The following is a 23,380-nucleotide window of genomic DNA, read 5'->3' as shown; positions in this document are numbered from 1 at the left end:
CATGATGGGTAACTATTTACTTGGCACAACCTCAACTTTTATATTTTACCAAAAATTGGGTTCTATATTGCATTTGTGTGCCCTAAAATGAACGTTAGTGTATTTTTTACTGACATTGCTCTAATATTGTGTGACATAAAATATTGGCACTACCACCATTTTATTGTTCACGGTTGTCTGCTTTCAGAGAAGATATTGGGGGGGGATTCAGTAAAGCTGCTGCGCCACTTTTCTGGTGTTCATCTGTCTTGTTAATGTATTGTGCCAAATTCATGAAGCATTTGTGACACTTTTGATTCTGACTGTGAGTCATGCACTAAATTCAGGTAGTTCTAAAACGTGTCACTTTTACATTGTTTCAAGCTGAATGCACCACTTTCACATTGTGTTCCATTGAATGCGGCACTTTTTCATTGTGTTGTATTGAATGTGCCAAATATAAAAGTGGAGCTAATTAAGACCAACTCTCTTCTGATGTACAGAGAAGCTCAGACAGATTTTGTGAAAGTGTGCATTCTAAAAGTGGTGCAGCATGAGCTAAATTCAAGTACATGTTCTAGACAGGTATATGAATTTGGTGCATTCTTCATTCATATCACTTTTAGAATGCATGAGAGACACTTTCTCAAAATCTGCCTGCACTAGTCTTTCTGAATTGCAGGAATAATGTCTTGGGTTTTAAGTAATCGCCAACTGCGCTATAGTCAAATAACAGCTATACCGCGGACGGCTGGTTCTGGGAGGGTGTCTATAGACGGGGCACACAAGGGGCATGCTCTGCGATCACTGTGTGCTTCGGTAAAGGGCCAGTCACAATGGTCCTTTACCACGTGATCAGCTGTGTCCAGTCACAGCCGTCCACAGTGTAAACAGACTTTCCGGTTATCGGCAGTCTTTTCCTCGCACGCCGTGACAGCGTGACGAGAAGAGGGACGGTAACTGGCGATTCTCACAAGGGACATATGCACTTATGGGTTATCAGTGTAGATTAGTGCTGTATTCAGTGCTGTCTATCAGTGCCCATCAATTCCACCCATGAGTGCCTCATATCAGTGCCTTCTCATCAGTGCCCATCAGTGCCGCCCCATCAGTGCAGCATCATCAGTGCCCATCAGTGCAGCATCATCAGTGCCCATCAGTGAAGGAGAAAAAATACTTATGTGCAAAATTTTATAACAGAAACTAAGAAACAAAATGTTTCCAACATTTTCTGTCTGTTTTCATTTGTTTAGCTAAAAATAAAAAATAAAAACAGTGGTTATTAAATACCACCAAAAGAAAGCTCTTTCTGTCTCAAAAAAATGATAAAAATTTCATATGGCTACAATGTTGCATGACCGTGCAATTGTCATTTAAACTGCGACAGCGCTGAAAGCTAAAAATTGGCCTGGGTAGGAAGTGCCCAGTGGACAAGTGGTTAAACATACGTACAAAAGATACAAAAAGCAGCTCTGGTTTAACCTCCCTGGGGGTATTCCCAAGTGTGGCTCGGGGTTAACTTTTAGTACCATTAGCGGTAACCCCGAGCCACACTCGGGATTACATCTCAGAATCCTGGTCCAGGTTACTTACCTTGTCCCCAGGATCCTGCGATGTCCTCCCGCTGTGTCTGCGGGCTGTGTCCTCCACCCAATGCCGCTGTGTGCCGGGCTCCGTTCCCTGCGAGCATCGTGACCAATTGGGGCGGAGCCTGGCGGTAAATTCGAAAAGTACAACATTCATAACACCTACAGTACACTGTAATCTTATAGATTACATTACTGTATGAAATAATTTCACATCCCTTTTGTCCCTAGTTCTTTGTCCAATGTCCTGCATGCAGTTTTATATGATATATACTGTTCTTTCTACCTGGAAACTGGAGATTGTCCATAGCAACCAAAAAGTGTCTCTTTACGTCAAAAGCGTTTTTTAGACCAGTTAGAAAACAGCGATAGTAAATTAGAATCACTTGCATAATTGAGCGATAGTGAATCGTGAGGAAATTAATTTTATTACTATTATATTTTATATATTATATTATATTATATGCATAGCATACTAGCTCATTATGTATCACTTACTTTAGAGCGAAGCCCCCACAGCAGTCCTCATTAACCACTTCGGCCGGCGACATCTCTCCCGGCGTTACTTTCGGGTATCGCGGGCTCTGGTGCTGTGATTGGCCGGAGCTGCGATGACGTCACTACATGCGCGCGGGAGCCCGTGGTAACGGCACAGTCTAACTGAAACAAGGGCACTTACATGCCCTTGCTTCGGTTTGCTTCAGTGCGCATGTGGTGATGATGTTGGCACATGCAAATACAGGGGATAACTCCTAAACCGTTCAGGTTTAGGAGATATCCAGGGTAGCTACAGGTAAGCCTTATTATAGGCTTACCTGTAGCAAAAAGTGTGTTGTAAGGGTTTACAACCACTGTGTTATTACTAAAAATTACAGGCCTACAATATAAAATGCCAAATTTCTATGCAAAACAATGTACCCCTTTGAAATGCAAATATCTGACATAATCATACTGCCAGGGTGGCTACATGAGTTTACAATTACTATTGCAGGCCTTATTCATCATAATGGAAGAGCGGGCCTTGTTATCTATAGCAACTTGATACCCTCATTCTTGTTCCTGGTGAAGTGTTGCTGAATGGAATAAACACAGGGCTTTTTTTCTCAGAGAATAGGTGCAGGAACTCAACCATGCCCGCCACACTCACATACCTGCCAAATGGCATCAAATAGTAGCTCTTCCCTCTGCATACAACCCCTTCCCTCCACTGCCCTCATCTTCTCCCCCCTCCTTAAAAGCTCCACCATCTGTCATATATCTTACCTTTGTAATATTCTTAAGATGAAGCACCTATCCAGCTGTAGTACCTCCCAGCATACTATACTATACTACAGTCACTTACAAGGGAGATCATGCAGTAGGAGTATCAACAACTGGTCACCAAGGAATTAATGGAGATCACAGAGGGTGCGGTCTACCACTCACCCTCTCCTGCCCATGACTACACTGAACCCTGGGCACCTGTTCTGTACTTCCCTTGTCCCTGTCTGGCACTCAGTGGGATCTACGCAGGAGATCTGACCGGTGGGAGCTACTGGGAGATAAGCTATCACTTGGAAAAGCAGAAGCTGGACTTCAGTGTTACCAAGTGATAGTGGTGAGCAGGGAGCAGAAGACCTGAGCCAGAGGTGGTGGCACTGAGTTCCCCCTAGATCCTGCTGAAAAAAAGCCCTGAATAAACAGGCATGTCATTGGTTGTTAGCGCTGGAAATAACTGCTCTTCAGTGATCCACCTTTTATAATTGAGGTCTACAGATGTGCCAACCAGGATCATGGCCTACACCGTTCAGGTCTGATGCTACATAAATGAATCAGAGGGCAAGGGGATTATTTTACACAAGCTCATGTACAGCCAGGAGCTGTATAATCGGAACGTGATTTAGAGGAAAGCCAGTCAGACGAGAGGTTGTGTAGCTAATAGCTTTCAATCGCTTACTGAGGGAGCAGAGCTGGGAATAGTAAACTATTTATTTGACCGTCTGTCTGAGCCCCCGTGCCCTGTATCCCATAGGGCTTTAAACTATGAAGCGATTGTTACAGAAACGTCCCCAACAGGCTGTATTGTAAACACGCAGGAGCTGCCGTCTGATCTACACGTGAAGCACAGGCCCGTCTGGAGCACACATGTGTAGCAGCCTCTGTTACACTGACAACTCTGTGCATTTTCAGCTGTACGTCTGCACTCAGCGCAGGTCCCCGTCTGTCTTCCACAGGCCCGCTCACACCTCGGCCTGCTGCGCTCGTATAACTGCCTTCGCTGTAGAATCGATTGCTAATGAGCAAGCTGATCTTTGCCAAAGATGATCCATTATGTAACAGCAAACCACAAAGCAATGACGTCCATATTAAATTATGTCTTAGCTTGAACAAATCTATAACATACTTTTTGTATTAAAGTTGACCTTTCGGTAACAAAACCTACATTTAAATAAAAGACAGTCAGTCATGCTTTGCTTTTTTGTGAAATCTATGAAAATCCACACTACTCTTATGCCCCGTACACACGGTCGGATTTTCCGACGGAAAATGTGTGATAGGACCTTGTTGTCGGAAATTCCGACCGTGTGTAGGCTCCATCACACATTTTCCATCGGATTTTCCGACACACAAAGTTTGAGAGCAGGATATAAAATTTTCCGACAACAAAATCCGTTGTCGGAAATTCCGATTGTGTGTACACAAATCCGACGGACAAAATGCCACGCATGCTCAGAATAAATAAAGAGATGAAAGCTATTGGCCACTGCCCCGTTTATAATCCCGACGTACGTGTTTTACGTCACCGCGTTCAGAATGATCAGATTTTCCGACAACTTTGTGTGACCGTGTGTATGCAAGACAAGTTTGAGCCAACATCCGTCGGAAAAAATCCTAGGATTTTGTTGTCGGAATGTCCGAACAAAGTCCGACCGTGTGTACGGGGCATAATACTGGCTACACAGTAAAACCTTGGATTACGAGCATAATTCGTTCCAGAAACATGCTTTTAATCCAAAGCGATTGTATATCAAAGCAAATTTCCCCATAAGAAATAATGAAAACTCAAAAGATTCGTTCCACAACCATTTATTCATAGGTCCTTCAGTTTAAAGTCCATATAAAAAGATTAAAGCAATGTGGTTTTGTAACCATAAAATGTCCATCCACACATGGAAGCCTCCACAATGGGATTAGAAGCAAAATCCAGCAGGAGCTACAGAGTATAAAAGAAAAGAGAGGCGCCTCTAAGTGTAGCAATATGGTTACATTTAATGAAGGTCCAACATTTAGCAACTCACATGGTTGATGATTAAAGGCACATCTAAGGTGCAGGCATCCGGGGTAAAGATGTCCACATAGACCATCCTCCTCACCGCCGGCTCTCATCGCTGTGAGTCTGCAATTGTGACCAGGAAGACTACCCTGCAGTAGAGCGATTGAACGGCTCATGGATCACAGTGTGGAAGGGACGATGTTGAAGACGGTGAGGAGGATGGTCTATGTGGACAGCCTTACCCCAGATGCCTGCATACTTAGATGTTCCTGTTTTAATCATCAACCATGTGAGTTGCTAAATGTTGTGCCTTCATTAAATGTAACTGTATTGCTGCACTTAGAAGCGCCTCTCTTCTCTTTTATACTCAGTTGTGACATGACGCTACTTGTATATCAGGTCATCGCTTGTATATCAAGTCAAAATTTATTTAAAAATTTAGCTTGTCTTGCAAAATTCTCTCAAACCAAGTTACTCTCAAAACAAGGTTTTACTGTATACTAATGTATTTTCAAAATTTACAAATATTTGTATGAAAATTCTCAGAGGTACATTCCATGACATGACAAATGTCCTTTGAAAGTACTTCAAAATACATATGCTTTTAACATTTGATTTTGGAGTGAATGGAATTAGCCAGCCAAAAACCACATTCATTGTTTATTCGTTCAAGAAGAATTTTTACAAAAAATAATCGGTTTAACCCAAAATTGTTTTTTTTTTTAATCACTACTTTTCCTTTATTTTGGCTTTTCATATGACAAGTGGAATCAATGAAATGTTAGATCAATAGTTTAGTGCAGTATAAAACATTTTTTGATATTTAAATAATAAATTTTCTTAAAGAGTTCTATACATCAGGCCAATGTCAAGGGACAACTGAGGAAGAAATATGGACAGAGGGATTTGGTTTCAAAAAAGGAACAATGCCTCTGAATGAGTGACAGTTGGGAGCTATGACTGTATGGGCTCCTCCAAGACCAGGGACTTAACATCTGTTCCTACGCATCTAGATAAATGACCAAAGCACTCCTTCAAATTTTTTAGTTCAAGTCCATAAAGACATAGTTTGATGAGTTTGGCATGCAGGAGCCTGGATGGCCTGCATAGACCCCCAATTTCAACGCTACTGAACACCTTTGGGATTAGTTGGAATGCCAATTATAAACCAGATCTTCTCATCCAACATCAGTACCTTATTGCAGTTGAGACCAGGGTCTCAACTGCAACCTACATTGCTAAGCCACTAGATAGATGACCGTAGCACTCCTTCAAATTTTTTAGTTCAAATCCATAAAGACATAGTTTGATGAGTTTGGCATGGAGGAGCCTGGGTAGCCTGCACAGAGCCCTGATTTCAATCCTACTGAACACCTTTGGAATTACTGTAGTTGGAATGCCAATTGTGAGCCAGACCTTCAAATCCAACATCAGTACCTGATTGCAGTTGAGACCAGTCTCAACTGCAACCTATATTCCTATGCCACTTGATAGATGACCAAAGCACTCATTCAAATTTTTGAGTTCGGGTCCATAAAGACATAGTTTCATGAGTTTGGCATGGAGTAATCTGGGTGGCCTGCACAGAGCCCTGACTTCAACCCTACTGAACACCTTTGGGATTAGTTGGAATGCCGACTGTGAGTCAAATCTTCTCATTCAACATCAGTACCTGACCTCACAAATGTTCTTTTGCCTGATTAGACATAAATTCTCATAGACAAATTGAAACATCTTGTGGAAAGCCTCCCTAAAAAGTTGGAGGCTGTTATAGCCACAGAAACAATTTAGTGCTGTCCGTGATACTTTTTTATTTGCACTAACATGCAATTCTTCAGGACAAGCCTTCGGGGTATGTCCCCTTCTTCAAGGTTCAAGCAGTACTAATCAATTGGAACTTAAAGAAGGGGACATACCCCGAAAGCCTGTCCTGAAATACTGTATATTAGTGCAAATAAAAAAAAGGATTGCGGACAGCACTCAATTGTCTCTGTCGCAAGTGCACCAATACGGCTACAATCACCTTATAGCCACACAAGTCGAGCGGCTCTATACCAATGCCCATGGTTTAGGAATGCGATATCCAACAAGCTCATAATGGTGTGATGATCAGGTGTCCTTTGGTCATATAGTATGTATGCCATTATGAGTAGAATCTGCATAAATCTCAGGCTTTTCCCTTTCTCTGTAACTGACCTAAATGGAATGAATGGTATTTTTATAATCTGCTTTCTGTTTATAATGGACAGCAAACAAACCCAACCTGACATCATGTTCTAAGAATTCAGCTTCACCATGTAATGATTGGGGAAAGTTAGAAGGTTATCAGCTGATGTATGCTAAGCTTCAGAAAATCGAAGAAGGAAAACTGGAAATTTCCCTCAGGGTCCAGGTCACTCATATCAAAATAATGGCAAGAAAAGAAGATTTCCCCTCTACTCCTGTTCTGGTGACAACCCAAAATGTGGGACTTTCTTTTCGCTTTTGGTGATAATGTTAAACAGTACGAACAGAAAAGGGGAATCTATTTAACTAAAATTCCGTGCTTAGGTATATGCTAAGCTGCAGCCTCCCTTGAAAAAAGACTCCTTGGAAGGGAATTTGGCGCTGCTTACAACAGATATTTAAATTACATGTATACTACCACCGTACCATACGTACCATATATATATGGAAAAAATGTAATAAATTAAGGACACTATTGAGTCTAACTCTGTAATATAAAACTATCTGCAATAAAAGTCCATATTCCCAAAATTGACTTGTGCAAATTCCAAGTGATAACGATTTATCACAATTTCCGTGCAGAAAATGAATGAAGTGACTTTTTCGCGCTCCCCCCCTGCTTAGGTTTATGCACTCACTAGAAACCCCTACCCCTGCAGGGGTAATAAGCATGTAGTCAGATATGCCTCCAATCCTGGTGTCCCAATAATCAGTATGACCTCCTGCTCTGTGGCGTTGTTTGTGCAATAGGATATCCACATGGAAATAATAATAAAAGCGGGCACTCATAACGTAAATCCGGTAAAATCAAAATTTATTTGCCAAGAGTAAAAAAATCTTTCCTTAAAAAGAAGGGGCTCCAATTACCCCGATTTATATAAGCGCACAGACAATTTCCTGGGTCTGGATAGCGTGCGTTCCACAGACCACAGCTGGAAAACCGGAAGTTCCGGAAATTACATTGACGAAGTCCAGCCTTGCGCGTTTCGTCATTGGACATCATCTGAGGCGTACTGTGCCATATTATTTAGCTTTGAATTTAAAGTAGAAGTAAAGGCAATTTTTTTTCATTTTGGAAAGTAAGGAAGGATTATTACCCCCTGTCATTTTTTGACATCTGTGTCCCATTGAGTCTTTTAAAGACAAAACAGGAAGTAGGAGGAAATCTCTTCAATGTGAGGGATTCCCTGGTTGTCACCATGGTCACCAGAAATAGCAGCCACATAAGAAGATTTCCCCTCTACTCCTGTTCTGGTGACAACCCAAAATGTGGGATTTTCTTTTGCTTTTGAACAGAAAGGGGGAATCTCCCTAATGGAGACATAGACATAAAAATTCTGACAGATGTTCTTATCCTTCTCCACTCTATCCAAAATGAAAAAAAAGGTTTGCTTTTAGTTATACTTTAACATGTATCTAAAGTCAAATGTTTTATTTTAGTTGTGGATAATGGGAAGGGTTAAAACATTTATCAGGTTGTTTTTGCCACCTGTAACCCATTGGAGAGATTTTTCTTCATTTCCTGGGCTGCAGACACGACAGGAAGTGAAATGGAATTATTTTGCAGTGACAACACTTTCCCTCTATTCCAGGTCTATTGACAACAAAATAGTGGATATCCTCTCACTTTTTACTCCTTCACAATGGCTACTGGGACAAAAAGAGAGGGTGCTGGGACACAGGAGAGATAAATACATGACAGGGTTTTTCAACTACCCCACACTATCCAAAACACTATACTCAATTTGCATCCATGACCGATGTCACAGGATATTTGCACAACTCTGATTGCACAAAAACAGTATAATATCCAGTTTTTTGGTAAAATATAGGATTGCATTAAGTAAATACTGTAAGTCTATTCGACCCCTCCACTGGAGCTTACCAAGGACAGAACATGCTTGGATGAATCCCTGGAAGAATGGACAAATCCCATGTTGGACTACTGTATTACTTGTACAGTGACTGCATCTGATTGGATGCAGCTGCCGTACTGCTGACAATTTTGAATCAACAGATGTCACGAGGGAAAAGGGACCAACAGGGTCACTCACTAAGCAAATTTTAACCGGTTCTTTGGGAACCAGATAAAATTTAAACAGTGCATGGCCAGCTTAAGGGGCATGGCAAGACCAGTTAGAAGGAAGAATACGGTTGACAGCAATCTCAACTAATGCATCGAGCAGACAGTGAGTTGCCTGGGCACCTAGAGACTAGGAAGTTTTAGAGTGTCCATTTCATATTAAATCTTCACAATGTAAGATTTTTTGCACAAATTTTGCATTTTTGTTATGGTTATGGTGCCACCCATGAGACTGGTAACTGCTTAATTTTAGACTTTTAGACCATATTAAATGACATGGTAGAAGGGTCCTTTACAGAGTGTGATTCATTCATTTACAGGTTCTAGACAATAGAGGAAGCATGGGAGTAAACCACTACAGGTTTCTTTAGACCCCTTTACCTTGTCGTTTCAGATCTGCAAATGTCTGACTGCGTATGTGGATCACAGGGCTATATTTGGCAAATCGCCTGCAGAAACAATTTTGGATGGTCATCTCATATCAGAATACACTATATGGCCAAATGTTTTTGGACAGCTTACCATTACCTTTATGAACTTGTTGGATGTCCTATTCCAAAACGATGGGCATTAAAATAGAGTTGGCCTCCCTTTTGTGACTATAATAGCCTTTACTCCTCTGGGAAGACTTTACACATGATTTAAGAGCGTGTCTATAGGAATTTGTGAGGTCAGGTTATCATGTTGGATTAGAAGACCTGGCTCACAATCAGCATTATAATTCATCCCAAAGGTGTCCCATAGTATTCAGGTCTGTTCAAGACACTCAAGTTCTCCCAATGCAAACTCATCAAACTATGTCTTTATGGAGCTGGCTTTGTGCACATGCCAAAAAGGGCCTTCCTCCAAAAGGTTGGAAGAGCACAATTGTCCAAAATTGACTTTGTAGGATGTAGCATTAACAGTAGCCTGAGGTCAATAATTTGATGTTCAGACTGGCTCAGTCTGAAGCTGTGGAGCTTGGTGTAAGTGGAGCTGGAATAAGTGGGAGTTAAAAACCAGAGTTTAAAACAGGAGGTTATAACAGGGGTCATAGTACCTGTGTAGTGTGAGTATCTGAGTGTTGTCTGAGTAGTGTGTGTGGATCGTTAGTACTTGTGTATTGTGTACTTGTGTATTGCGAGTGCACGTAGGTCTGTGAGTACCTGTGTATTGTCTTGTTGTGTACCTGTGTATTGTCGTGTACCTGTGTATTGTCTTGAGTATTAGTGCCAGGAAGCTAGCTGTTAGGTAATTTGGACAGAGTAAAATCCCCAAATCCTCACTAAATTTATTAGGTACGATGCCCGGCGGGTGTGGAGAGGTGACTCTTTGTACATCTTGCCGCATGTATGCGTTCCTTGATCATCCGATCGAGGGCGAATACTGCTGTGCAAAATGTAAGCACATTGTTTCCCTGGAAGCCCAGGTTCTGAATCTGGGGAAGCAACTGTCAGCACTGAGAAGTCCCTCCATACTAAAGGTGAGCCAGGAACGTACACGGCAGGTGCCGGCAGGGGCCAGCACAGAGGCGGGTGGAGACAAAGAGGTGCAGGCACTAGCAAAGAGTAGATGGGTGACAGTCAGGAGGGGTAGAGGGGGAAGTGCCAGAGAGGCCGATCCAGGACTGGAGCATCCCAATAAGTACGCTCCATTGAGTGACATTGGTGAAACCAGTCAGGGACCAGCACTGCTGGAGATGAGGGACTCTCCTAGCTGCCAGGGGAAGAACTCCTCCAGTGAGAGTGGGGGGGGGCAGCAAAGGGAAAGGAAAGACAGATTCTGGTGGTAGGGGACTCAATTCTTAGAAGGACAGATTCTGGTGGTAGGGGACTCAATTCTTACAGGGCAATTTGTAACCAAGACCTGAAGCGCCGAACAGTATGTTGTCTACCGGGCGCTCGGGTTCGGCACATCACGGATCTTGTGGACAGATTACTGGGAGGGGCTGGGGAAGACCCGGCTGTCATGGTGCACGTTGGCACCAATGACAAAGTCAGAGGCAGATGGAGTGTCCTAAAGAACGATTTTAGGGACTTAGGAGCTAAATTGAGGAAAAGGACCTCCAAGGTAGTGTTCTCAGGAATACTACCGATACATCGAGCCACACCAGAAAGGCAGAGGGAGATTAGGGAAGTAAACAAGTGGCTGAAGAGCTGGTGTAGTAAGGAGGGGTTTGGGTTCCTGGAGGACTGGGCCGTATTCTCAGTCGGTAACCGGTACTATAGAAGGGACAGACTGCACCTAAATGAGGAGGGTGTAGATCTGCTGGGAATGAAGATGGCCAAAAAGTTAGAGGGGTTTTTAAACTAGGCGATGGGGGGGAGGGTCCAGAGACAGTGATAGCCAGCGCGGAAGATATTCCAGAGGGTAGTATTGGGGGCATTAGTGGTAGGTTAACCAAAGCACAAAAACACAAGGTGAGTATAGTAGCAAGTCCTAGTTGCAATCTTGAAACACCCAATACGAGGACAATATGCGACCGGTCTAAACTATGTGGCATGTTCACCAATGCCAGGAGCATGGCGGACAAGATGGGTGAACTAGAGATACTGTTGTACAAGAGGGATTTGGATTTTGTGGGAATTTCAGAGACCTGGTTCAACAGCTCTCATGATTGGCTGGCAAACATTCAAGGGTATACCCTATACCGCAAGGATAGAGAGGGTAAAAAGGGGGGAGGGGTATGCCTATATATCAAGAATAATGTACAAGTGAATGTGAGAGATGACATCACTGAGGGAGCTAGGGAGGAGGTGGAATCTTTATGGGTAGAGCTCCAAAGGGATGAAGCTAAGGGGAAAATAATACTGGGAGTATGCTATAGGCCCCCTAACCTGAGGGAGGAAGTGGAGACGGATCTCCTATCACAAATTGGATTAGCAGCAAGGATGGGAAGTGTTATCATAATGGGGGATTTTAATTATCCAGACATAGACTGGGCGGAGGGAACCGCGCATTCATTTAAGGCTCGCCGGTTCCTTAGTGTCTTGCAGGACAATTTTATGGGTCAGATGGTAGACGCACCAACTAGAAATAAAACATTACTAGATCTACTGATTACCAACAATACAGACCTGATAACAGATGTGGAAATACGGGGCAATTTAGGTAACAGCGATCACAGGTCAATTAGTTTCAGTATAAATCACACAAATAGGAAACATGAAGGGAACACAAAGACACTGAATTTCAAAAGAGCCAACTTCCCTAAACTACAAACCTTGCTAAAAGGCATAAATTGGGATAAAATATTAGGAACAAAGAATACGGAGGAGAGATGGGTTTACTTTAAGAGCATATTAAATAAGGGCATTAGCCAATGTATCCCATTGGGTAATAAATTTAAAAGAGCGAACAAACATCCTGGATGGCTTAACTCCAATGTAAAAATGCATATAAAAGCAAAGGAGAAGGCCTTCAAAAAATACAGGGTTGAGGGATCATCCTCAGCATTCAGAATTTATAAAGAATGCAATAAGAAATGTAAGGGTGCAATTAGGATGGCTAAGATAGAACAAGAAAGACACATAGCGGAGGAGAGCAAAAAAAATCCCAAGAAATTCTTTAAGTATGTAAACAGTAAAAAAGGGAGGACAGACCATATTGGCCCCATAAAGAATGAGGAAGGACATCTGGTTACAAAGGATGGGGAGATGGCAAAGGTATTGAATTTATTCTTCTCCTCAGTCTTCACGAGTGAATCGGGGGGCTTCAGTAACCAAAACTGCAGTGTTTATCCTCATGACACAACACAGGAAGCACCTACATGGTTAACAGAGGACAGAATTAAAATTAGACTTGAGAAACTTAACATTAATAAATCACCGGGACCAGATGGCTTGCATCCGAGGGTACTTAAGGAACTCAGTCAGGTGATTGCCAGACCGTTGTTCCTAATTTTTACAGACAGTCTATTGACTGGAATGGTACCAGCTGATTGGAGAAAAGCCAATGTAGCACCAATATTTAAAAAGGGCCCAAAAAACATCCCTGGGAATTACAGACCAGTTAGCCTAACATCAATAGTATGTAAACTCTTGGAGGGGATGATAAGGGACTATATACAAGATTTTAGTAATAAGAATGATATCATTAGCAGTAATCAGCATGGATTCATGAAGAATCGTTCTTGCCAAACCAATCTATTAACCTTCTATGAGGAGGTGAGTTGCCATCTAGATGAAGGAAGGCCCGTAGACGTGGTGTATCTGGATTTTGCAAAAGCATTTGACACAGTTCCCCATAAACGTTTACTGTACAAAATAAGGTGCGTTGGCATGGACCATAGGGTGAGTACATGGATTGAAAACTGGCTACAAGGGCGTGTTCAGAGGGTGGTGATAAATGGGGAGTACTCAGAATGGTCAGGGGTGGGTAGTGGGGTTCCCCAGGGTTCTGTGCTGGAACCAATCCTATTTAATTTGTTCATAAACGACCTGGAGGATGGGATAAACAGTTCAATCTCTGTATTTGCAGACGATACTAAGCTAAGCAGGGCAATAACTTCTCCGCAGGATGTGGAAATCTTGCAAAAAGACCTGAACAAATTAATGGGGTGGGCGACTACATGGCAAATGAGGTTCAATGTAGAAAAATGTAAAATAATGCATTTGGGTGGCAAAAATATGAATGCAATCTATACACTGGGGGGAGAACCTCTGGGGGAATCTAGGATGGAAAAGGACCTGGGGGTCCTAGTAGATGATAGGCTCAGCAATGGCATGCAATGCCAAGCTGCTGCTAATAAAGCAAACAGAATATTGGCATGCATTAAAAGGGGGATCAAATGCAGAGATAAAACGATAATTCTCCCGCTCTACAAGACTCTGGTCCGGCCGCACCTGGAGTATGCTGTCCAGTTCTGGGCACCAGTCCTCAGGAGGGACGTACTGGAAATGGAGCGAGTACAAAGAAGGGCAACAAAGCTAATAAAGGGTCTGGAGGATCTTAGTTATGAGGAAAGGTTGCGAGCACTGAACTTATTCTCTCTGGAGAAGAGACGCTTGAGAGGGGATATGATTTCAATTTACAAATACTGTACTGGTGACCCCACAATAGGGATAAAACTTTTTCGCAGAAGAGAGTTTAATAAGACTCGTGGCCACTCATTACAATTAGAAGAAAAGAGGTTTAACCTTAAAATACGTAGAGGGTTCTTTACTGTAAGAGCAGCAAGGATGTGGAATTCCCTTTCACAGGCGGTGGTCTCAGCGGGAAGCATTGATAGCTTCAAGAAACTATTAGATAATCACCTGAATGACCGCAATATACAGGAATATGTAATGTAATACTGACACATAATCACACACATAGGTTGGACTTGATGGACTTGTGTCTTTTTTCAACCTCACCTACTATGTAACTATGTTATACTTTTGGCCATAAAGTGACCATATATTGTATTATCATATAGGCCATATAGTGTATTACCGTTATTGCTAAAAAAAAAAAAAAAAAATCACTCACATACCTGAGTTAATACACTAAAGTAGTAGATACAGACAGTTCTCTCAATTGAATGTTCATTGAGCTTAGTGAACAACATAAAGCTGTGTTCACTTTAATCAACCAACCATGTGACAATAAAACCTTTTGTGTTTCCACAATAAAGCTCCATGAATATTCACTTCGCAATATTTGCTCCTTTAGTAAATCAATCCTACTGACTGCAAGTTCACTTTGATAGCAAATGTAAAAGTGGCACCTGGAGGACAAAGAAAGTATTGCAATCTTTATATAAATCAGGTTAAACAAGGAGCATAACAAATATAATAATAATTTTGCAGCACCTAAATAGTGAAAATCTTTTTTTTTTTTTTTTTTTTTTTTTTTTTTTGCAAAAATCATATCAAAATCATTAAAGTACATGTTCAGCCTCTGTCACATTAACAACCAGACAGGACGCGATCCAAAATCTACAGTAGGGAAACGGCCAACAAGAAAAAGCTGAGAAAAGAGCCTGCCCTTGAGATTTAAAATAATTTTCTGTCTGGTGAACACATTGACAGTGCAACAGGAAGTGAGGGTAAATGTCTCTAATGGAGCCCTAGATAGCAGTAAAAACGGCGTCCTAACCCCTCTCCACTCTATCTGAGTTAAATTTAGTTTTATCTGGACATAAACGAATATGTAAAACTTTCTCTTTTATCCTGCATTTTTCATATCTGATTTTATTTTACTCTAGGCACTTGTATTTGTAGAAATAAGCTGTGTTCATAGTTACATAGTAGGTGAGGTTGAAAAAAGACACAAGCCCATCAAGTCCAACCTATGTGTGTGATTATGTGTCAGTATTACATTGTATATCCCTGTATGTTGCGGTTGTTCAGGTGATTATCTAATAGTTTCTTGAAGCTATCGATGCTCCCCGCTGAGACCACCGCCTGTGGGAGGGAATTCCACATCCTTGCTGCTCTTACAGTAAAGAACCCTCTACGTAGTTTAAGGTTAAACCTCTTTTCTTCTAATTTAAATGAGTGGCCACGAGTCTTGTTAAACTCCCTTCCGCAAAAAAGTTTTATCCCTATTATGGGGTCACCAGTATGGTATTTGTATATTGAAATCCTATCCCCACTCAAGCGTCTCTTCTCCAGCGAGAATAAGTTCAGTGCTCACAACCTTTCCTCATAACTAATATCCTCCAGACCCTTTATTAGCTTACTTGCCCTTCTTTGTACTCGCTCCATTTCCAGTACATCCCTCCTGAGGACTGGTGCCCAGAACTGGACAGCATAACTCCAGGTGCGGCCGGACCAGAGTCTTGTAGAGCGGGAGAATTATCGTTTTATCTCTGGAGTTAGTCCCCTTTTTTAATGGATGCCAATATTCTGTTTGCTTTGCTAGCAACACGCCATTGCTGAGCCTACTAGGACCCCCAGGTCCTTTTCCATCCTAGATTCCCCCAGAGGTTCTCCCCCCAGTGTATAGATTGCATTCATACTTTTGCCACCCAAATGCATTATTTTACATTTTTCTACATTGAACCTCATTTGCCATGTAGTCGCCCACCCCATTAATTTGTTCAGATCTTTTTGCAAGGTTTCCACATCCTGCGGAGAAGTTATTGCCCTGCTTAGCTTAGTATCGTCCGCAAATACAGAGATTGAACTGTTTATCCCATCCTCCAGATCGTTTATAAACAAATTAAATAGGATTGGTTCCAGCACAGAACCCTGGGGAACCCCACTACCCACCCCTGACCATTCTGAGTACTCCCCATTTATCACCACCCTCTGAACACGCCCTTGTAGCCAGTTTTCAATCCATGTACTCACCCTATGGTCCATGCCAATGGACCTTACTTTGTACAGTAAATGTTTATGGGGAACTGTGTCAAATGCTTTTGCAAAATCCAGATACACCACGTCTACGGGCCTTCCTTTATCTAGATGGCAACTCACCTCCTCATAGAAGGTTAATAGATTGGTTTGGCAAGAACGATTCTTCATGAATCCATGCTGATTACTGCTAATGATACCGTTCTCATTACTAAAATCTTGTATATAGTCCCTGTTCATCTGTTATTTTTTTTTTTATAATCATTATGGTGTTTATTAAATTTAGTTTCTGTTATTTTAATAAGCCAAGAGATGGTGGAGCATGAGGGCCATATCAGGTGGCCAATTTATTTGCAGTGATCCTCTTTTTTTTTTCTCTTCTTTTGTTTTTTTAAAGGAAATCAGAGTTTTTTCTATGGAATTGCTAACTTGCTAATTTTACAGCAATTTGCAGCTGTAGCTCTACAGCTGAGTTGGTGAGACATTTCATCTTACTGACCAACTCACCACTATATTTACCTCTACGACTTAGCTACAGATCACTGACAGAGAGTGATTTATAGTAAAGTACAACAACCTAAATGATGAAGCATTTGCTTAACCCAAAGCAGCACCAAATCGCTTCCTAGCGACTATAGATTAAGTCGTTAGCTACAAATTGCATGTCTGAGAAGGCCCCAATAATAAGGGACTTGGAAGAATAAAATACTTGGCCTTGCTGTCTTTTAGGCTGGGTTCACACATATGTGAATTGGATGCGGAAAATTCACATGACAGGCAAGTGTGACCGGCTCTCAATGGTAGCCATGGTTCAGATTGAAAAAGGGTCTGGTGCATCATTGGGTCCGGTTCATTTACGAATCCAGGCTAAAATTCCGACCTGAATCGCACACCTGAACCGCTGTATAGTAATGCACTGGACCCCAGGCACGAACCTGTGGCCACACATGTGTGAACCCGTCCTTAAGGTGCTAAAAGTGGAGTATTAGCAGTCACTGTTACATACTATGAATTCATTTCACAAAGCTACCACACCAGGATAAGGACCCTTATTTTCATTTTTTCAGAATTTTAGTAACCGTTTGACCTCTGGAAGATTTACCCCCCTCTCATGACCAGGCCATTTTTTGCGTTACGGCACTGTGTTACTTTAACTGACAATTGTGCAGTCATGCAACGGTGTACATAAATAAAATTTATGTACTTTTTTCCCCACAAATAGAGCTTTCTTTTGGTGGTATTTGATCACCACTGGGTTTTTTATTTTTTGCGCTATAAACAAAAAAAGACTGACAATTTTGAAAAAAAAAAAAATTTTTTTTACTTTCTGCTATAGATAGGTGTTTAGGTAACCTACCTAAACATGGTTGTAAATGATATTATTTTCCTCCATAGATGAGTACTGTGTGGTCTATATAAGCCCCGATGAAGCAAAGTTGGCGAAACGTGTTGGCACGTAAGGACCCAATACATTAGTGCTAATTCTCTTGCTATAAAACCACATACAGGAAACTTCTTCATGTAACTCTTGTGTTTTAAGTGGAAGATGGATGCGTTGGCATCAATGTTTTTAAAATGTTTGATATTTAAATAAAATATGTAATTTTTTACCAGTTGACTTTATGCTCCTCTCTCTGGCCTGTACAGTTAGATATCCTTCTTCCCCTTTTTCCCCTTTTTCTTCTCGTTTGTATACATTCCGAATGATGGCCATGCATGTCACACTAATTATCAAATAGTAATGGCGGCGATCAGCGAACGATAGTGATATTGGAGCGGACAATCGGACACCACCGGACCACACTAAGGCCCCTTTCACGAGGGCTGTCTGATCAGGTCTGCCTGTCAGTTTTTCAGGTGGACCTGATCGGACCCTTCATTCACCCCTATGGAGTGGCGGATGTCAGTTGACACATGTCCGATCCGATCCTACCCGCAAACTCCAGAAGGATGGTGGTCCTATTTTCCATCCGTCTGGTGCATCAGATAGGCGGGTCTATTTTCTCCTATTTCCCCATAGAGAAGAACAGGACTGTGCCCGCCTCTGCTCTGCACAGTGAGCGAAGATGGACCTGTCATCCGCCTGCTCAGCGGGATTCAGTGGAGCGATCCCCTGCTGAGAAAGCAGATTCCACAAAACGGAAGCGCCCGTGTGAAAAGGGCCTAATGCAGTGATTAGTGCTAAAAAAATGCACTGTCACTGTACTAATGACACTGGCTGGGAAGGGGATTTAACATCTAGGGCGATCAAAGGGTTAAATGTGTGCCTAACCTGTGTTTTTGTGTACAGAGTGTGCTGCTTTCATTAAGGGATGTGAAGGATTTTTAAAGGATTTGCCAGGAAAGAAAATCCATCCCATTTGCGCTGTCAAGACGGAGCTCTGCATTGTTTACATATGCAGAGCTCCATGCAGCCTCTTTTCTTAACGATCGGTGGGTGCCAGCACACATCCATTGGCGGGCAATCGTTGATTGGCTTCTGCTGTGACTAATCACATCAGAAGCGGCACGTCCCCCCTATGCAGAAGTACAGAATCACATATATATTATATATATACACGATTCTGCACAGAACGGCTGCCCTGTAGCAGTAAATCTGCTATGGAGCGGTCAGTAAGTGGTTAAAATTCTTAAAGTGTTGAAGACAGTTCCTTTGACTTTATGATACAGTATGCATTGTTAGCTGTGAGGGCTTTTTCTCTGATACAGTATGCATTGTCAGCTGTGAGGCCTTTTTTTTAGAGAGGTGTGTGCCTTTCCAAATCATGTCCAATCAATTAAAAGTGTTACTAAACCCACAACACTGAAATCAGTCTGTATATGCAGTAAGGCATGCTTGTTATACTCACTGTGCAACCTAAGGGGTTAATCATTTGCATTGTGTAAAAAGGCTGTTTGATCCTGTCTTCTCTGATCCTCCTCTTCTTCCACTGTCCCCAAACTGTCTCCTAATAAAACAGAGCCTTGGGGTCACTCTGCACATGCTTGGTTTGGTGTGTATTGCTAGAGAGTTTTTTTTTTTCTTGGGAGAGTGCATGTGATCAGCACAGGGCCAAACAACACTGTCCAGACAGAGGGTCAGGGGGTCATGCAGCCTCATAGGACAATCAGGGGCGAATACAAACTCCTCCTAAAAGCTTTAACCAGACACTGATAGAAGTCACAAGACTGCTATATACTGCTGATGAGAAAAGGTTTTTAGCAGTTTATATTTACTAAAATAATTGCATTTCCATGTTCTGTGTACTGTGGGAGACCAGATATAGTGAATGCAGGGTCCTGGGTTTAGTCACACCACAGGTGGACTCCAATCAATGTGTAGAAACATCTCAGCAATGATCAAGAGAAATGGGAGGCACCTGAGCTAAATGTCAAGTGTTGTTGCAAAGGGTCTGAATACTTCTGCCAATGTGATATTTCAGTTTTTAATTTTTCATACATCCCTAAAATTCTGTTTTCACTTTGTCATTATGGGGTACTAAGTGTAGATTAATGAGAAAAAAAAATGAATTTAAACAACTGCAGTATCAGGCTGCAACAAAATATTTAAAAAGTGAAGGGGGTCTGACTACTTTATGAATGCACTATAGCTAAAATAAAGAATCCTTGTGTTAAAGCTTTGTGAATTAAGCCTTAGAGCAGTATTAAACCCCAAAACAGAAATGTTATATTTTATAGCTAAGCGATCTTTAGATTTGGTGGCTTTATTTGTTTTCTTTTTTTAACCTTTTTTGTCCTTTATTTTCACCTGGTGCTCTGGCCAGTAACACACCTCCAGTATTAGGGCGTCGCCCCTCTGGGTGGAGGAATAATGGAGACACCATTGGGGAGCAGTACCCTTGCCTTTACAAGGGTGCCTTGCCTTGCCTGTCCTTTACAGACAACCTAACATGGGGCCCTGTACAGCCAATGCTTCAGTTATGAATATACATATTGAGTGATCGGTACTGATTACTCATTGTGTTCATTCAGGAAAGGAAGGGGCTGCTAAATATGACATATTTATGTGACCCTTTCTCCACTCTCAATCTTGAAGGATCCTATTGTGTGCTTGCAGCTTCTGGTGGGAAGGAGAGGATGGAAGCCATCAGCACTGCGGGGTTGTAGAAAGAGGCGGCACACAGGCGGGACTGGGCAGCAGGGGGAAACATATGGTGCACAGGGCACAGGGAGGATGATTGGTGTGGCATGGGGGGGGGGGGGCAATTACTAGAACAGATCTATTTTATGGCTCTCTCTGCAGCATCTGAAAGTCAATGGGAGGGAGAGGAGAAGAAGCCAGCTTTCAGCTGCTGCATAGAGAGCCATACGGGGGATTGGTTCCATTAATTGCTTCCCTGCCCACATCCAAATCAACCTGCTGCCTGGGCCCCCCTGCTGGCCCAGGCCCCCTGCAGGAGGATTGGTGGTAGCCCCTTATCTACAGCCCTGGTTGTGCCCAAGTTGATCAATTGATCAACTTGGTACATTCAGCCTGCCTATACATGGTTTGAATCTCAGCTGGTTCCTGCTGAACTGGCAGAGATTCAAGCCTTCTATGGCCGCCCTAACGCTTTTTTTCTCCTTTAGTGATAGGGTTCTTGCACATGGTACTGATGCATGAACATTGGATATTTCTGGCAAAAAGTTCCTATTTAAAAACGCAAGGATGGACTGTATAGTACATGTGCACATGCATATAAATGTGCATATGTGTATACGTGTAAAGCATTTTCCAACTTGTTTTTATCAAGGGATGTGGCATATGCGCAAAAAATACTGACGACCATCAATATAGATTTTTGTATCTTTTTACTGATCTAGATGCAGTGTTAGTTTACACTCCTGTGTGTACAGGCTCATTAAAAACAATGGGCTGCATTTAGAGTAAAAAGAGTCCGTAAAAAAAAGGCCTGAATGTCTAAAATGTTTTAGGCATCTTTGTGCAAGAGCCCTTAAAGTGGTTGTAAACCCCATTCATAAAATTTGAACTAAGCACGTATATCTGTAGTTTTTACTTATCTCTCGCCAAAGCTCTAAGTGTTGTTTCTCTCTGGTGCTTCGTTCCTCTGTTATCAGCATGAGTCACTTCTGACAAGTTCTCCGACACATGAAATAACATGAGCTAAAATTTGTGTCTTAGCAGGAGATTAGCAGGGAGCTTGTCTATTCTGCATGTTACTGCGTTCCTCTGCCTATGTGAAAGTGGAGGGGGTGTCCCTTTCTACCAAACAGCTCTCACACAGTGTAAATGTAGTCTCTCCACCCTTCCCTATGTACTGCTGCCAAATGAAGAAAGATTTTTTAACACAATCAGCTGTAGAGAAGAGAAGACTGCAGATAAACAGGTACAACTTAAGTAAGAGGATTTGTTTCATCTCTGTGAATCATCTGAGGCTGTTCACTTCACTGGGTATATGTGAGGGTTTGTAACCACTTTAAGGTTTTACATAAATTAAAAAAGCTGACCATTTTAAGTACTCTTGCCAATATTAAATTGTTTGTCTCAATCCTCTAAAATGCCATTTTTGCTGCACATCTTGGTCTTTTAAAGGAAGTTCAAATTAACAGACTTACTGGCAGGATCACCAGGTGAAAATAAGGAAACAAAGCCTAAAAAAGAAAACAAATGCAGCCACCACATCTTTGAATTGCTAAAATGCAATATATTCAATATTTTGGGGAGTTTAATACCGCTTTAAGCATCACCGCACTCATCAAGACTCATAGCCAGCAGCAGATGTGTGAGTGCATGCTCTCTAATAGGCCAACAGTGGACTTTTACTGTACAAGGGTCTATGTGTGTATGTACATAATACTTCCATGAATGGCACAGACATAGTTTGTTCATATGATTCTCCCTGCAGAACCTCCAGAAGGTAAGCCCAACGAGTTCCTATTCACCTTCAACATGACCCAAGTAAGAGAGAGTGTGGCAACTCAAGAAATGCTGCACCAGGCTGAACTGCGAATATTTCGAAAAAAATCGACAAAACTGACAGAGGGTAAAGAGATCAGAGTGGAGCTGTACAGGGTGAGTCTATGGGGACATCGTTGGGGTCATTAGCATTATTACTGTATAACTTAACTGTAGTGACAAATGTTACATGTTGCTCTTAGTTAGTGAATCAAGTTTCCTTGAAAACTGTCCAACCTAACATTGGTTGAAGTATATTCAGATTGTGGCGCCTGCAAACTTAGCTTTCAGCTTCTGAAAATTGTCTAATGCCCCGTACACACGGTCGGATTTTCCGACGGAAAATGTGTGATAGGACCTTGTTGTCGGAAATGCCGACCGTGTGTAGGCTCCATCACACATTTTCCATCGGATTTTCCGACACACAGGGGCTGGAAGACGTGATGATGTCACGAAACGCGTAGGGCGGAGCCAGACGATGCGCTGACGTCACCCCCAAGCAAATTGTATTCCAGTAGGACGGGTTTGTCCGCGCTCCTGTGGCCAAGGAACCGGACTTAAGGCTTTTTTATCTACTACGCTTTGTAAGTGTGCATTTTGTGGTTTTTAAACTTGAATAAATTTGTCGGTTTTACACTATGTGAGTTCCCTTCATATATTTTATGGTACCTTTGCCCTGGGTTTCGCTGGTGTGGCTGACGATGAGATGACCTCTAGTGGACGCCGTTAACAATTTCCATTCTCTGGCTCACAAGGTTATCTGCTTGCTGTGATCCTCTGTAGTGGGGGGTCATGGCCATCTGGTAAGGAGTAACCCCTTCCATTCCCGGTGGTGGACCCTCCCTTGCTGTCACGGATTAACATTTATTATCACGTGGACTTGTTTTTTATATTTCGCTGATGATTTGCAGCCACTAGGATATTCTATTGAAATTTCACTCAATGGGACCTTTTTTTTGATTATAATCACATGCTTTTTAGATTCACCTTTATTTATACTTATCACCATTATCTTCTTTCACCGTAGATTTTTATGGTATGTTATATAGGTATTAGCGCAACTCCTTATTTTTCCTATGTTTATTCACAATTAATGTT

General features: G+C 42.0%; 1 protein-coding gene across 1 annotated transcript in view; it reads left to right on the top strand.

Annotated features, from left to right (window-relative positions):
- TGFB1 (transforming growth factor beta 1) overlaps positions 1–23,380 on the top strand; it is a 63,280-nt gene that overhangs the window by 22,674 nt on the left and 17,226 nt on the right. Inside the window, exon 2 of the mRNA XM_073598670.1 lies at positions 22,233–22,399. Within this exon, the coding sequence (XP_073454771.1) occupies positions 22,233–22,399 (167 nt within the window). The remainder of the gene's footprint in view (positions 1–22,232; positions 22,400–23,380) is intronic.

The sequence above is a fragment of the Aquarana catesbeiana genome, linkage group LG09 (genome assembly GCF_042186555.1).
Source record: "Aquarana catesbeiana isolate 2022-GZ linkage group LG09, ASM4218655v1, whole genome shotgun sequence".
In the NCBI taxonomy this organism is placed as follows: Eukaryota; Metazoa; Chordata; class Amphibia; order Anura; family Ranidae; genus Aquarana; species Aquarana catesbeiana.
The sequence above is the reverse complement of the archived record's forward strand: the minus strand, read 5'-3'. Positions and strand labels throughout refer to the sequence as shown.